This window comes from Coffea arabica, chromosome 2e (genome assembly GCF_036785885.1).
Source record: "Coffea arabica cultivar ET-39 chromosome 2e, Coffea Arabica ET-39 HiFi, whole genome shotgun sequence".
Classification (NCBI taxonomy): Eukaryota; Viridiplantae; Streptophyta; class Magnoliopsida; order Gentianales; family Rubiaceae; genus Coffea; species Coffea arabica.
Genome location: NC_092313.1, coordinates 9,735,838 through 9,751,607, shown reverse-complemented (window position 1 = coordinate 9,751,607; position 15,770 = coordinate 9,735,838). Strand labels below are relative to the sequence as shown.

At 37.0% G+C, this 15,770-nt stretch overlaps 2 protein-coding genes and 1 non-coding gene across 3 annotated transcripts; 1 reads left to right on the top strand and 2 right to left on the bottom strand.

Moving 5' to 3' along the window:
• Positions 1-1,224: 1,224 nt before the first annotated feature.
• LOC113730804 (uncharacterized) lies at positions 1,225-2,382 on the bottom strand. Its single transcript, XM_027255734.2, has one exon. The coding sequence runs from the start codon at positions 2,153-2,155 to the stop codon at positions 1,385-1,387; it is 771 nt and encodes a 256-aa protein (XP_027111535.1). The 5' UTR covers positions 2,156-2,382; the 3' UTR covers positions 1,225-1,384.
• A 1,379-nt stretch (positions 2,383-3,761) lies between these two features.
• TRNAP-AGG (transfer RNA proline (anticodon AGG)) lies at positions 3,762-3,833 on the bottom strand. The gene has a single exon. It is a non-coding gene; the product is annotated as a tRNA-Pro (tRNA).
• Positions 3,834-3,926: 93 nt separating this feature from the next.
• Positions 3,927-9,344, top strand: LOC113725818 (uncharacterized). Its single transcript, XM_072078812.1, has 2 exons — positions 3,927-4,105; positions 8,522-9,344. Exons 1-2 carry the CDS (start codon positions 4,030-4,032, stop codon positions 9,148-9,150), a joined length of 705 nt encoding a protein of 234 aa, XP_071934913.1. The 5' UTR covers positions 3,927-4,029; the 3' UTR covers positions 9,151-9,344.
• Positions 9,345-15,770: the final 6,426 nt, after the last annotated feature.

Sequence of the window (15,770 nt, the reverse complement as noted above, 5' to 3'; positions counted from 1 at the left end):
CCAGGTCAATGCTGAAAAAGTTCGTCATTTGAAGAACCCAATTAGGCACAAGAAAACGTAAGTTGTGCCATCTTTTTTCCCCATACAGCAAATATTACTTTCATTGGTTGAGTTAATTAAATTAGTACTGAAGTACTATCAGCTGATTAGGAATTTTTGCTTTGTTAGCGAAACTTGCAGATAATTTGGGATAATTATTTTTAAAAAAAGTTACTATAATACTTTTTTGATATAACATATATGAGATCAAATATGATTGAAAAATATATTTATAATATAAATAAATAAATTTGTACAAATAATTCACTATCCAAGCAAAGAAAGGGTGTTAGTGCGCAAAAAGAGGCACAGGTAAACTGTAAGGATAGTCAAGACTTCCAATTTAACCAAATTTGGTCTACCAATTGAACGCAAATCTGACAGTAGAGGCTTCGGGCCTTGATCAGGAAGTAAATACTACAAGGAAACGGTCGTCTTTAAACAAATTTGCAAGTCTTTTTCTTACCAAACCATGGTCGAATAGGAGGTCCTAGTAATCCAAAAAAAAAACAAGTATAACACGAGGAGTGACAAGAAATAGGCTAAATTACAGTTTGCTCCCCGATACTTGATGTGAAGTAACGTTTTGTCCCTCTAAACTCAAGATATACACATGTTACCATCCATGAAAACCAGTCAATCGAAAACACGACTAAATGATGTTAATGCCCTCACAATATGGCTATATGTCCACAATTGAAAGGCAATTGGTAAAATACCTAGAGATACTTGGACAGGAGGTTATTTGTTCAAATTTATTTGCTTATATCACCATTACAATTTCCAATACACCTTTTTATTTTCCCAATTACCTTTTTATCTCATATACATTATATCATAAAAAGTGCTACAGTAATTATTCCAAATAATATTTCAAATAATCTCCTATCCAAACACACTCACTGTTAAAAGCACTTATGAACATTCAAAAATAACCAGTTTTGCTCAAAAAAAAAAACACTTTAGAATGAAATATGTTGCATTTTAGAATGTTACATAAATAGTATTCTAACTCTATGACTATTGAATGTATAGCTCTAATGAAATTTTAAATTGTTAATTACAAAACTAGAAGGTACATGTTTGTAGAGGTATTTTGGTCACAAAGAAGACGGCACTCTCTTTCTCTCTCTCAAATAGCACTAACAATCTTAATGATAGGAGATAAATTGTATATACCTAGAATTTAGGGGGGCAAAGTGTAATTAATATTTATTCACAAATATCACTGACATATTCTTTTTAATTTTCTTTTGTCAAGAAAAAAGAAATCAAATGCCAATTATGCCATATAATCATGAACACAACGTCCATCCACAAGTCCCAATTCAAACTTCGGCAAAGACTAATTGGCCACTGGAAGGTATTTTCCCACACTAGCAGCAGCTGGAATGCACCCGAACGACCTGGCCAACACGGCAGTGAGGTGGCCTTTGCCCCGCAACGACCTCACCATATTCCAGGTGCCACTCCTCTTTCCCTTATCTGCTGCTGGTGCCGCCTTCCCACCACTTCTGACCACCGCCTTTCCGCCATCCTTTACCTGCGTTGGCGGCGACATGGTGGTACTAGTAGTCGAACGACGGCCTTGCCTCTCCTTAATAGCACTCAGCTCCATTTCTGGCTTGAACTTGACTGGTCCAAACATGAACATTCTTCTTCTGGACTTCTTTGACATGGAAGTCAAACCAGATATGTTCACATTCTGCACACGATAGATTGAACCCACGCGAGACTTAGAACTCGAAATCTGGCGAGAAACCAAGCTTTTTGTCGCCGTAGAACGGTCCTTTTCATCACGAGAAGAAGGACGAAAAGAGTGGGATCTGACCATGGTTAGATAGTCTCTCTTTTGATACTCATTGAGCTGATCATCTCGGTCCTCATGCATGAGTTTCCCGCAGAAAACGACATCTGGGGCGCTGAAAAATTCAGGGCTTCGTTCATCGCTGAAGAACTCAAACAAATCCTGAGCTGAGGAATCTCTAGGGCTTTGAAGGACGGAGCATTCTTTGTATTCTTGTATGTTGAGGTTGCAGAAAGAAAGAGTGTCCTCCGCTTCTTCTTCTTCTTCTTCTCCAAAGTATTCCCAAGTAGTGTTTCCTTTGTTTTCCATCTTTTTCTCCTTTCTACTTTCTAGGAGGAGAGCTAGCTAGATCAAGTAATCAAGAATTCAAGATATACAGTGTTGTGTGAGCTAGAGAGAATACGTGTAGGAATGTGTTTGATGAATAAAAACTGGGGTAGTGGGAAGTCTATATATACTAGGGCAGGTTGTCCATCTTTGCATACTTTATTTGGAGAGCATGTGAGCGTGTAGAATGCGTAGTAATGGCTCCCTTTAATTGTGACAGCTTCTAGACGATCTTATATAATTTATGGTATTCTTACCATTTGTTTGGTGACTGGATCTTTTGGTTTTGGTTAGACAATCTAGAGGAGTGATTGTCAACTTTGACAATTGATGCCTTGAAGGGCACTTAGTTAATGCTTCTTTTATTAAGTGGTGAAAACTTAAAAACAAGAAGACGCGGAAGGAGTAAAGGTCTACCCGAAAAGAGAAGAATATATAGGATTACTACTAGAAGAGCAAGGAAGGGTCAAAGCTGATGTATAGGGTGGAAGGAAGCAATAAACGAACTGGCAAACGGACCAGCTCACTCAGGAGAATAAAGAAAGATCCAAATTAAGACCAAGTGCTTCTGGAAGGAAGGCCATGAACATTAGAGATATATTTAAGGCCCTTTTTTTTGTTTTCCTTCTGTTTTTTGGCTAACGGTGCTATCGCACACGGGATCCTCAGTGTCACTTTTCCTGTAGCAATTCAGTGTCACTTCTATATTTATGCCAAGTGTCCTATTTATTTAATTTATCATGTATTGTTTATTTAAATTTCTTCTACCTTCACGTGATAAGTGGGATGGGCACTGAATTTGGCACCGAATAGTGGTATAGAGGATACCAACTGGTGCTATCAGGCGTCAACATGTCTCTCTAAGGATATATATCAATAAGAGCATTAATGATGGATGCATTAATGATGGTTGTTAACATAGTTGGTGTAGTATTTTGACTTGCATAATGAATAGTTTGGCAGATGCAGTTTTACATTAATGACGAGTTTAAGAAGTTCATGTTTGGTTTAAGAATTTACTAAGTTCTAACCTTGATTGTGTGCTGTTTATTTCTAAATGCAAGTTGATAAAATCCACCATTATATACATCAACGTGTAGAACTTTGCCCATATACACCATTATAACACACTTTCCATGCTGATAAATTATTTGATTATTGAGAATTAATACTTTAAAAATTAATTTAAAATAAAAATAAAGCACAATATTTGATTAAACTATATATTATACATAAGACACAAAGTTCCAATTCAGTTGTCAAATTCGGATGATTATCAAACAAATGTGACTTAATAAATTTAGCAAATTTAGATTTCAGTTTTACGAAATGAGCTTGAGACAAATGCAAGTGCATTTGCATTGACATAATTTGTTGAGTCATGTGGTTGATGATGGCTCATGCAAGCACATCAAGAATTAATCAGAATTTAATTTGAGCTATGTGATTTACAAATTTGTACCGAAACATTTACATGATGGTTTAGTGTGGCAAAAAAATGGTCCAAATAATGTGAGAATAGCTTCTGGATGGTAAGCTTATTACTCGGCTCCCCGGAGGGTGGCGGGAAAAAAAAAATCAAATATGAGGGGCATTCCGAGAATTGAACTCGGGACCTCTCGCACCCTAAGCGAGAATCATACCACTAGACCAAATGCCCTTGCTGACATGCATCTTTGCGGACATAAATATTTCCGTGCACTACTTCCCATTTTCTTTTCCACTGCAAAACCCTTGGCTGGATGTCTGAAGTTGGAGTTAGGGTTTTCTGATCTCTCTCCACTGAAAAGAAGAAAGAAAGCGTGTTTTTTTTTTTTTTTGCTCCTTTTTTTTTTTTGGTAGGGTTCAATTTAGAAATGGCAAGAACTGCACTGCTTCATTTGGTCCGCTCTCAAACCCATCAGCATCTCAAATCAACGAACTTCCACTCAGGTTCCTTTCTTTCTTCACCCCCTCATGATTGAATTTTTTTTGAGAAGTCATTTTGCTTGTAAATGATTGTCATTTGATTTGTTTCATTTGAATTTGGTTTGTCTGCATTCCATCAAATAATTGGTGGTGTTAGTGTAGGCAAAAACACACAAAGAAAAGGGCGTAAGATTCTATTATTTTTGAATCTATGATAATTCCGGTAACTTATGGACGAAAACTTGATTTTAGGTATTTCCACAGAAAGGCTACCATAAAAATGTGATTTTGTTTTTTGTGCAATTCAGAGCGCAGATTATATACCCCAAAAAAATAAAAACTGTACCAGATTATGTGTTTGCACGTATTATATCACGGTTTATTTTGCTACTTGTGTGTTTGTGGGCTTTTTTTTTTAATTATTTTTTTAAGTCTTTATATATGGCTTTGAGGCTAAGAAGTTGTTTATTGGCGTAGCATAGTTGATTCTTTGGAATAGACAATCGAAATGCGGACAGATATGTATATTATCTCAATGAGGGTCTGCAATCAAGCTGAGTCAAGTTGGGTATTTGCATAATTTAGTCAAGGTCAGTTTGTCGATTTAAATCTGCCAAGCTCAAAATTGAGCACGAGCTCAGTCCATTCTAACAAGAAGTAAATTTGCTATGTTATTATAAAAATAAAAAGAATTTTATACTTATTACCATTTATAAAAAGATCGACTAAGCTTGATCAGCCTTTGAGTGGAATACTAACATACTTGAGCTTGACTCTTTAGGCTAATTGAGCAACTCAAGCTTGACATGAGCTCAGTGAACACCAAGTCAAGCCAAGTTGCAGCTTGTGAGCGGCTTGGTGTGCTAGCTGCCTGATCTCAACTTGATAATGCATGGATATGATAATGCCTTCTTTGCAGCATTTACTTTCTTAATCACAAAACACCCTTTATTCTGTCAAGAAGCAACCTTTTGGAACCCAACCATATGATTTATGTATATTGCTGGAATTTTGATGCAGAAGCATATAAAACATGTCCGAGGTGAAAACATTTACCTGCATTCAAGGTCTAAATTTCAAGAAAACTGGCTCTCAGAAAAAGCAAATAAAATGGTAGGTTTTCTTTATAGAAAAGCGGAATTAACTGCATTATTGATTAGTGGAACAGTTGGACTAGATAAGCCAATATTTGGCTTAACATGCAGCACCTATTCTTGCTTTCTGCACAAAGTTTAACAGTGTTTGTTGAAAGCACATGGTTGTATCATTTGGTGTCTAGTGATCAATTGATGATTCACTTGAAGTGCAATTAACTTTTCTCTGGGCGAGCTCAACTATACATGTTTGAGTTCTTAATATGATGCTCTCTATCTCTGTGTGTGTTTGTCTGCATAGATTTAGGATTTGAATTCTATTGTTAAGTTAAGTTGGATTGGTCTAGCAGTGCAGTTCTTGCCATTTCTTTTATTATTTTTTATTATTCTTTTACCAGTTTTAAGGACGTGAATTTTTGGGCTGAAAGCTTCATTTTCCATCAGGAATCTTTAACTGCTCCAGAAGTGCCTCAGAAACTATTCATCTTTAATAGAATTTATTGGGCAAAGTACATGGAAGACCACCTATCACCATTGTATCATTTCTGCAATTTAACTATTCTTAATCTCACCTTAAAAGAGACTGAAAATTTATCTCAAAATGACCACTTACATCAAAAAACATAAGTTCTGGGTACTTGCTTATTGTAGATTTTAGATTTGGCAGGATGGAGTACCCATATCCAGTACAGACCAAAAAACCTGTTCTCTGACTGAAACTTCTCTGATTTCCAACAAAATGTTTGATAGAGGGGGATTTAGATAGGGTATTCTTATACATCTTGGTGAATAAATACATGCCAGTACACGACAAGTTTTGCTAATTTCTACCACCTATTTACTATTAAGGTTCATGTGAATTATAGGGGCTAGTTAATCATGTTTCTCATCCTAATTTCACCCTTAAGATGTCGCTGCTGAAGCAACCTTGTTACTGGGTCCTGGAGGCCTGATGAGGGATCAATAATTAACCACCATCTTGTTATTTAGTTCTTATTAAGAATCATTTGATCCTGATAAACTTTTATTTTGACATCAATTGTTCAGCTTCTGGCATGGTCATATAACATTTATTTGGGACAATCTAAGATCCCTATTTTTATGTACTATTGGTGATTGGTTAGGATCTGGTCGTTTTTTCGTTCCATCCTTTTCTTTGTTTGGAAGGGGAATGCCTATTGATGAATTATTGCTGATCCTAAGTTGCTTTGGAGTATCTTAGTCTGAAGCACAAGTCTACATGAATGTGCAGTCCATCTATGAATTTTTTGGTTTTTGTGGTCATTCTTTGTCCTAGTCCTGTGCTTGTATCTTGCTGTTAAAGAGATATGATAATATTTTAGTTAAAGTTATACTGGAAAACCAGATAATATATTTTCTCTTGTTGATAAGAAAATATAAACATTCTGCTACAATGGGCTTATCTATTCGTACTGTCATAACAGACAGGTGTATTCAATACCTTTTGCTGATAGTTGTCATTTATCCACTCCGGCACAGATAGTCTGTAAGTTAGGCGCATATAAGTATGTATTTAAACATTGGGAAAAAGTCCCAATGGTCCTCTAACTATTAGCCGGGTGAACTTTTGGCCCCCAAACAATTAAGAGTAAACTTTTGGCCCTCGATCTATCGAAAGTGTAAAATGTTGGATCTTCTGTCAAGTTCAACAGTTAAGATTGACGGAAACTAACATCATGTGAAATGCATGCCGAAATACAAAGGCCATTTTAGTCCACCCAGTAGTTTCTATTCGGTAAAAAGGGATTTCTTCCTGAACAAAAAGCTGTAGGAAGAAAATCTCCATTGCAGTTGAAGAGCTTCTACTCAAGTTTTTTGCTTCATGTGATTGAAATGGAAAAGCTTCAAAACTTATTCCATATATAGAACAATTTTCAAACACATAAAAAAGTTACTCTTCAACTGAGGTAAAATTTACGTCTACTACAATTTGATCCAATTAAAGCACTACTTAGTGCCTTCAAGCAAGGCAAAAAGGAAGTTTCAAGGATTTTCTGGGTATCTGATTCAGGGTTTTGCAGTTGAGTGATTGAAGAAAAGGAAAATAAAAATGCCAGTGTCTTGGAGACAAGTCATACTGAATCAACAGTACCATAACAAAAGGCCAAAAATCAAGGCTGAACCCATCAGACCTGCGAGAAAGATTTGGGTCTTTTGTAACGACCTGGATGCTATCGATACTGATTCATCAGATGATGAAAGGGTGATTTAAAAGAAACCTAAGAGGTTTCTTAGGGAGATTATTCTCCCTATTATGGAGTTGAAAAGTCAACCTGGTTAGCCTGTGGTTGCAGCTGTTGGCCCAGAAGCTAAAAACAAGAGAGCAATAATGGGGAGGAAAACAACTCGAAGAAAAAGAAGTTAGCTAAACCGCAGAGTAGAGGAAATACAAAGGCGTCAGGTAGAGGAAATGAGGCAAATGGGCTGCAGAAATTCGCTACCCACTTACGGGAAAGAGGATCTGGTTTGGGTACTTCTAATTCTTTTGAGGAAGCTTCAAGAGGTGCACTAGTGATGATGGTCGACAAATTGCAGGAGCATCCAACCACTTGCACTAGAGAGAGAGAGAGAGAGAGAGAGAGAGAGAATGATATAAGGCAACAATTAAGTCAAACTGATTTTTACTCCCTTTTTATTGAGTGGAAGATAGTTCAAACTAAAATACCCCTCGTATTTTGACATGCGTCTCAAGTAGTGTTGGTTTCCGTTGATTTTAACGTTTGAACTTGACAGAAGGTTCAACACTTTGCGATTTCGATAGGTCGAGGGCCAAAAGCTTACTCTTAATTGTTGAAGGGCCAAAAGTTCACCTGGCTATTAGTTGGAGGGCTATTGAGACTTTTTTCCCTTAAACATTTCTGCATGTCACTGGACTCAAATTTGATGGAAATGGAGAAGAATATGTAGAGCATCTGCAGTTATGTAGCTGGGAAGTCACTGTAAGTGTGAGTCCTGAAAAAGATTAAGAGCAATGGTAGTAACTGTTAAATATAGTAGTTTTTGAAGCCACAATTTGTATCACGGCCAATGGTTTTAGTCTATTAGCAGTCAAGCTATATACTCTTATTGGTGGGAACCGTGGAGATAATCTTCTTTAGCAGTATTCTAATTTTTTGTCTTCTAACTTGTTTAGGGGTACTCTAATTTTTTTGTCTTCTGACTTCTAGTTAATATTCAATGTGGGATTGCCTTCAATTTAAGTTTCCCTTTCACTCTTAAAAAAGAATTATGAATGTTTTCTCCTGATTCAACTTGTCCTCGAAGCTTTCAAAATGAATAATGTATTTCACATTTATGGCCTTAATTAACATATTCAACACTTCAGGTTGTAATTTGAGTAGACTTGGTACATTGCTGCAGACATCCAGACCCTCCAGTGGCATACAGCCCACTGCTATCCAGAGACGATGGTTTTCCACTGAGGATGATAACAAGCTCAGCATAGGTCCTCAAAAAGGGGGAGAATCTGGAAAAGATGAAAAGGACTCGGGGGTGGTTTACTATGGTCCTATATCAAATACCGTAAAGAAAGTGAAGCTCCTATCTCTTTCCACCTGCTGCCTCTCTGTTTCTTTGGGCCCTGTCATCACCTTCATGACATCTCCCGAAATGAATGTGATTTTGAAGGGTGCTGTGGCATCTTCTGTTATCTTCCTTAGTGCCTCTACAACTGCTGCCCTTCACTGGTTTGTGAGCCCTTACGTGCACAAACTCAGATGGCAACCTGGTTCTGACAGCTTTGAAGTGGAGATGATGTCATGGCTGGCAACTTATATTCCAAAAACGATCAAATTTGCAGATATCAGGCCACCGGAGACCAATAGGCCGTTTGTGACATTTAAGGCCAACGGTAAATTCTACTTTATTGATGCTGAGCACTGTCATAACAAGGCATTATTGGCAAAGTTGACTCCACAGAAACCAACTCATGACTCGGCCTTCAAGAACTTGTGATGAGCATTATCTTTGTAGCAATGAATGATAGACATAAAATAAATTGTTTTTGGCAGATTTAGTTGATTTTTGTTTATGTATTCTGAGAACAACAGCTTCCTTCAGATTTATGTCTTTGAGAAAGCAAATGGTCTCATGATGGGTTATGCTATATACAAAGCAGCAGAGCAATGGATAACTTTTTGCAGTTCTAATGCCAGAATCCTACTCCTAGCCCAACACCTCTCCATCTAAGAAGGTCTTGAAGCTATATTTATACTTTTTTGTTCCCCTGTCATAGCGATTTGGTATTGGAATACGTGGGATGTTGGGTTAGGGTTACTTGTGAGATAAATGAGATACCTAGTCCAGCATTGCTCCTATTTTCATTTTATGGATTTGTGGCTGAATATCTGTGCTACCATGATTTGACAATGAGGGATCTGGGTTGTTTTCTGCATTGCAGAGAGAACATTTTATGGCTTGGATCAGCTGAGTTCAACAGCCCAGATCAGTTCGAGCTCAACCAGGCTGATATGAGATGTCACACGCATTATAGGCATGGTGCGGTTGCAGAACAATGAGAATGCCCTTTCTGAGCTCCGCAGAACTAATGAATAGATGCCAATTTCTCAAAGTTATTTGTTTCATTTTACACCCCTCTTAAAATTCTCAAGACTTCAATTGATTATATCACCAAATGATAAGAACTTTTATCAACTAGTTCTGGAAGCATTTCTTCACAAGTCCAAATTTTTTTAATTAAGTCATCCCCTCCATTATATACTACTGCCTTGACGCGCTTAAGAATGCACAAATTTCTAGATACGTGCATAAATTTGTATGTGTTTGTGTTCTTGACAAGCATTAGAAAATCTCAAGTATTTTATAATCCAAAAATCCATAAAAAAAAACAGCGTACGGAGTGTGTTTGGACAGGAGATTATTTGTCCAAATATGTTTGCTTACGTCACAATTACAATTTCCAATACACCTTTTGATTTTTTCAATTACCTTTTTATCTTACATACATCACATTACAAAAAGTGTTATAGTAAAAATATCTCAAATAATTATCTCTCTTGTGCTGACAATAAAGAGAACAAAATGTAACACATCTCCTCATAATCAATAACTTAAAATATGATTTGTTTACACAATGGAAATTAACATAATTAATAAATAGGTTGGAAGGTATAGAAAGATTGTATGTGAAAAGTTTGGGTTCGAGACCTCTAATTATAAAAAAATATATAATTAATGAAAAAGACAAAAGAAAAAATGACAAAGGAATCTAAAGCGGTCAGCCTTGGTTTCTAATTACACTAGAAATTTTTTTTTTATTGGAACGATGTTTGATTATATTGATATCAAGGGTCTGTTTGGTTGGAAGTAAAATGTTTTCCTTGGGAAAATATTTTCCGTGGAAGTAATTTTCCATGAAAATCATTTCCCTTTCATCATTTTCAGGTGTTTGGTTAGCTTATTGAAAATATTTTCTTACTTCATTTTTTTGGTGTTTGTTTAATTTTTGAAATATTTTCACTTTTATCTCTATTTTTACTTTATACACATTATAACTATATACTTCTTCCCATGCAAAATAAGAAAATTTATCTCATTGTTTAACTTTAAAAAATTTTGGAGAAATGTATATATGAATAAAAAATATCTCCTTAAGCAATAAACAAATTGCTGGCCATTTAGTGTCAAATATCAATCACATGCAATGCTTATTGTGACATATATCTTGCACTCTCACTGCTGAAAGTTTCTCTAGAAAAGAATGTCCCGATTATATATAATTAATTACTAGCATAGGATGAGCAGGATGAGGTTTTTTTTTTTTTATTTTGAATATACTAGGGGGAGGGTTGGGTGGTACGGGGGAGGGAGTGTAAGGAAGAGATCTTGGGTTCGAGTCCTCCTATTTACACTAAAAAAAAAAAAGAACATACTACAAGATGTTTTCAGTAAGTTTGGAACATACTACAGACGGGATGCATGCATTTCGGAAAACAACTTCAGTAAGTTTGGACGGGAAGTTGTTTTCCATAAGATGAGGGAAAATATTTTACATAGGAAAATGTTTTCATTAACTTTTGTGCAACCAAACACGGGAAATTAGGAAAATATTTTCCTGGAAAACATTTTTACCTGAAACAAACGGACCCCAAAAGTTGTACAATTACGAGCAAAGGTTCAAATTGACTATACAGTCAGTATACATGACACTGAAGAATTAGAATTTCCTCATCTAATATAATGTCTAATATATAAGAGTTAATCTTAGTAACATTTTTACCTGAAATAAACGGATCCCAAAAGTTGTACAATTACGAGCAAAGGTTCAAATTGACTATACAGTCAGTATACATGACACTGAAGAATTAGAATTTCCTCATCTAATATAATGTCTAATATATAAGAGTTAATCTTAGTATTTATATGATTCGTTCTACTAACAGAATACAAGGAGTACATTCGAAACAACAACTTAATTAATGAATGTCTTCCACCAACGTAACTATTCTGATGTCCTGAGTTTTCTGAGATCGAAAGTGGTCGAGAAGCTGATTGTTTTGCACTTGAAACGGCACTTTTCTTTCTTGCAGCGTTGCAGCTTTGCTCATTGAGAGCTTTAAAGTTATTAAAGCCCCACCAATTACAGTAGAATCAATTTGGAAGATTCCAACTTCCAAGCGGACAACTGATACGGTAATGACAGCCAAAGTCAAAGGTTTGACAACTGGGCCCAGTTCCGTGTCGGGTCCGCAAATTTCCTTGACAAGACAGGAGGCGGGCTGGGCTGGGAGGGGCGGCAGCGATCTTTCAGCTGAAATGGGGCCTACTTCTAGAATCAAAAGGCCAGCATATTTTTCAATGTCCAAAAGGACAGTTTGAAAAGCACGCCTTTTGACTCACAGGGAACGTGACGTTGTGGTTCAGCACTTGGACCTCAAGCAAAGCACAAAAGGTCTGAATATTTACTAGCACTACTTTTTTTTTTCTTTTTTTTTAAGACGATAAATCTAATCTATCATACACTAAGGGAAAGGAAGCGGATCTAAGAAAATCCAGGAATAATTCGAAGGAAATTGATCAGACGGATGCACAGAACATCCGTCTGAATTTTTTTTAGAAACAAACTATTTAAATGTGACATTTTTTATGAGAAGCAAGGTTTGATCCCTTGCCTCCCACCCTACCAATTAGGTGGTGCCTCGATGGAAGAAAAACAGAAAAGTCAAAAAGTTTCTAGCGGAGAAGCTAAACAAATGGTGGTGTTACGAGGAGGGTGACCTATGTACTTGAAAAACAAAGAGAAAAAGGATGACGGGCAGGACTCAAATTAGTTGGGAACTTGGAAAAAGCAATAGTCGTTGATGGAGGCATTTGAGAGCTGACTATAGACACGTAAGCAAGTTTTATTTTTAAGGTCAATAATTAGAACAAATATCCATCGGCCATTGTGGCTGCAGTCCTCTCTCTTCTCATTTGCTGGGTTCTTAAAAAAGTTCAAATTGCACTTCTCATTTAGTAGTACTTTTGTTTATGAAAAGTACAGTTCAAATTTGGATATGTTAGAGCCGATTTGCATTGTTATTTTTTGATATTTTTATAAAAAAAAGTATACTGTAACTATATTTGATACATAAAAAATAAAAAAGTGATTGAAAAATATATTTATAAAAAAATATAAAAATTCTTTGCGGAGAAAAATGACAATTCAAACAACGCGAATGGTTGAACTCCAGCAGGTAGTCCGACTGGTTACATAGCCTGATCTATACCGGTACGTCCGTGATTGATATCCGTGTGTTATCTCACTGTGTATCTTTGTGACAAGGTTCTACGTGACCTAAGTGATTAGTCTGGCAAAAAACCGGGATATCCTAAGCCAAAAAAAAAATAAAATGCGAACGGTTGAACGCTAGACAAATGCGTACTAGGAACTCTGAGATGCATGACATTAGGTCGAGGTGAAAAGCAACGACTACATTTGCAGTCATCAGTAACCATGCTTGGGTGTGTTTTCTTCACGGGAGCCTAGACTTTATAGTTGTTACATAACATTCTCCATAGCAGTTGTCCAAAAAACTAAAGAGGAAAAAACAACCTGCCCATTTATTACTTAAAAGACCAAAGCACAAGACTCTAAGAAAGGTAAAGTTGCCTTCTCATAATTACCGTTCTAAGATACCTCATTCTCCCTTCACCTGAAATTGTGATTTGTGAACTCATATATATAGAGGAAACAAAAATTTTTCAAGATGCTTGAGGGCTATCATGGTAATTCTCTTTGAACACTTTTATTCTTTTAAAAAAAATTTAACGGGTGATTAATGGACGTTCTTTAGTCTCAATTTATACTCATTTTATACCATTTAAAAAATACACACTTGCATGTATTGATTTTCTTTTTATTTAGACATTTTCATGATTTTACCACTTTTTCCCAAAAGCAACTTGAGGTCAGCCCATACTCATTGGTAGCCTTTTTCCTTTTCTTACAGAAGTAAGAAATTGTTTAATTAAACATAATTTCAAATTTAACCTCAAAAGCCAGCAACTTTTAAGGCAAATTTGGGGATATATTTAACTACCCAACCCTTAATCCCCAAGAACGATGTGGGAGAGGCAGAATAGGGATAGAGAAGTCATTGGTAGTCATTTACCTTTAATATTATAACAGCTTACGCCTATTAAGGTTAGCACAGTCATTGGTAGTCATAAACAATTAGGGTTTGGTGGTACTTGGACAATTCCACGTAAGATTTATTGTTGAATATTCCGTCTTAAAGGAATGCCCTGGTTGGTACTCAAAACAAGACGAAGTCAAATTCCACTGTATATATATATAGTCTCTACCTCTCTCACCCTACTCATTCGGCAAAGTCATCACATAAATCATCAAGTACTTCTTCTGCGTACAGCAAAGAATCACTAATGGATTTTGAAGAAGCCAATTCTGACTCAAACATGGAGAGCTTCTATGATGATGATACTGAATCAGAAGATACACTCTCACTGTGTGATTATTCAATCAATTCAGCTGCTGCCCATGAGGAAGAAGTTGAACAAGAATACTCACGGCAACTGCTGCAACCATCAAGCTCCACCTCCACCTCTGGCTCCGATCAAGATCAGCTTTTTGAGTTCTGTAGCGAAGAGTGGAGTACAACCACCACCTCTCATCCACCTGAAAACATCATTTTCTGTGGAAAAGTCATTCCTTACGGCGAACCCTCCTCTGAAATCGGCTTCCAAAATCTTATGAGTGTCAAAGAATCGAAATTAATCAAGAAACCAGCAGAATCCTTTCCATGGAATGGTTCCTGTAACATCAGCACTACTAATAGCAGAAGAAAAGAAAAGCAAAAGTTAGAGAAGCTTCCATCAGTTGGTAATAAAATATCTGTCTTGAATTCAGTAAGGAAGTTGAGATGGTCATTTCTTTTATTTGGAGGGTCAAGGACTGTTCCAACAGAGATGGCATTGAGAGATATAAAGAATAGGCAGAGCCGTAAAAATCCATCTCCATCCTCTACCTTGTTTGGATTGGAAAGTGACCATGATAAGAAGATGGCTGCAGTCAGCCAAGTTGGAAGCAAAAACAGAAGTCCTCAAGGACTACTGGGGCTGCTCAAGACCATTGGTTCCGGTGGTCAACACCATGCTAATAATGTTGTAAAAGCATCTATAGGTTGCATTCCAAGATTGTAATTTGTATGTGAATGATTTTGTATCGAGTGATGGCAGGTCCTCACGACAGTGCTGAACTCCGATCTGGACAGCAAATTTTGAACAACTGAAATTGTAACATAATCTGGATTCTACACTTGCACGTATGCAACTGTTATGATTTGGGAGTTAATTAATGCTTCGTGTTACTTGTTCCAGGGTGCAAAAGTACAAATTGACCGTACAAGTTTCAACCATTATTGTTTGATGTGTGATTTTGTTTCTGGTAATTATATTGTGGGTTTCAGATAGTAGTAATACATAATTTTGAAGTAGTGATCAACATCTGTTTCTGGCAATACTCTTGCACATAAATTAGTTTAAAGGGATAGTTACTGTAGTGGGGCAAATTTCCCAGTAGCCACGTGTCAGTTCGGACATGATGACCTGTCAGCTCGGCCAACTAATCTACGGATGCCACCTGTCAGCTCGGCTGCTGTGATATGGCAGCTCGGGCAGAGCAGCTCGGAATAGAGGGAGGTCAGCTCAGCCGTAGCCGCCGCCTCTCCATGAAGTGGGCCTGATGGGCCGCCGCCTCCGAACCTTTAGGGGTTGTCATACGAAACCCTAGAAGGACCCCGAATCCTAAGGGGACTTTGACTCCTATATGGAAACTACTACCCATTAAAGCCTATATATACAGCGCCACAAGACGACACAAGGTACGCCATCTACAGAACTCTCTACTGTTGTTCTACTCTTGAGCTCTACTGACTTGACCGTCGGAGCTATTCCAGGGACTCTAGTCCCGCCGTCGTTCTTTCTTCGCAGGGCATTCTGCTCGGTCTTCTCCCATCAGCTCGTCCCTGACCAGCTCGCTCAGCTCGCAGCAGTTCAGCTCGGATCTTGTTTTTGGCAGTCGCATCAGTTACAAATGCAGATTGGAAAGTACATTA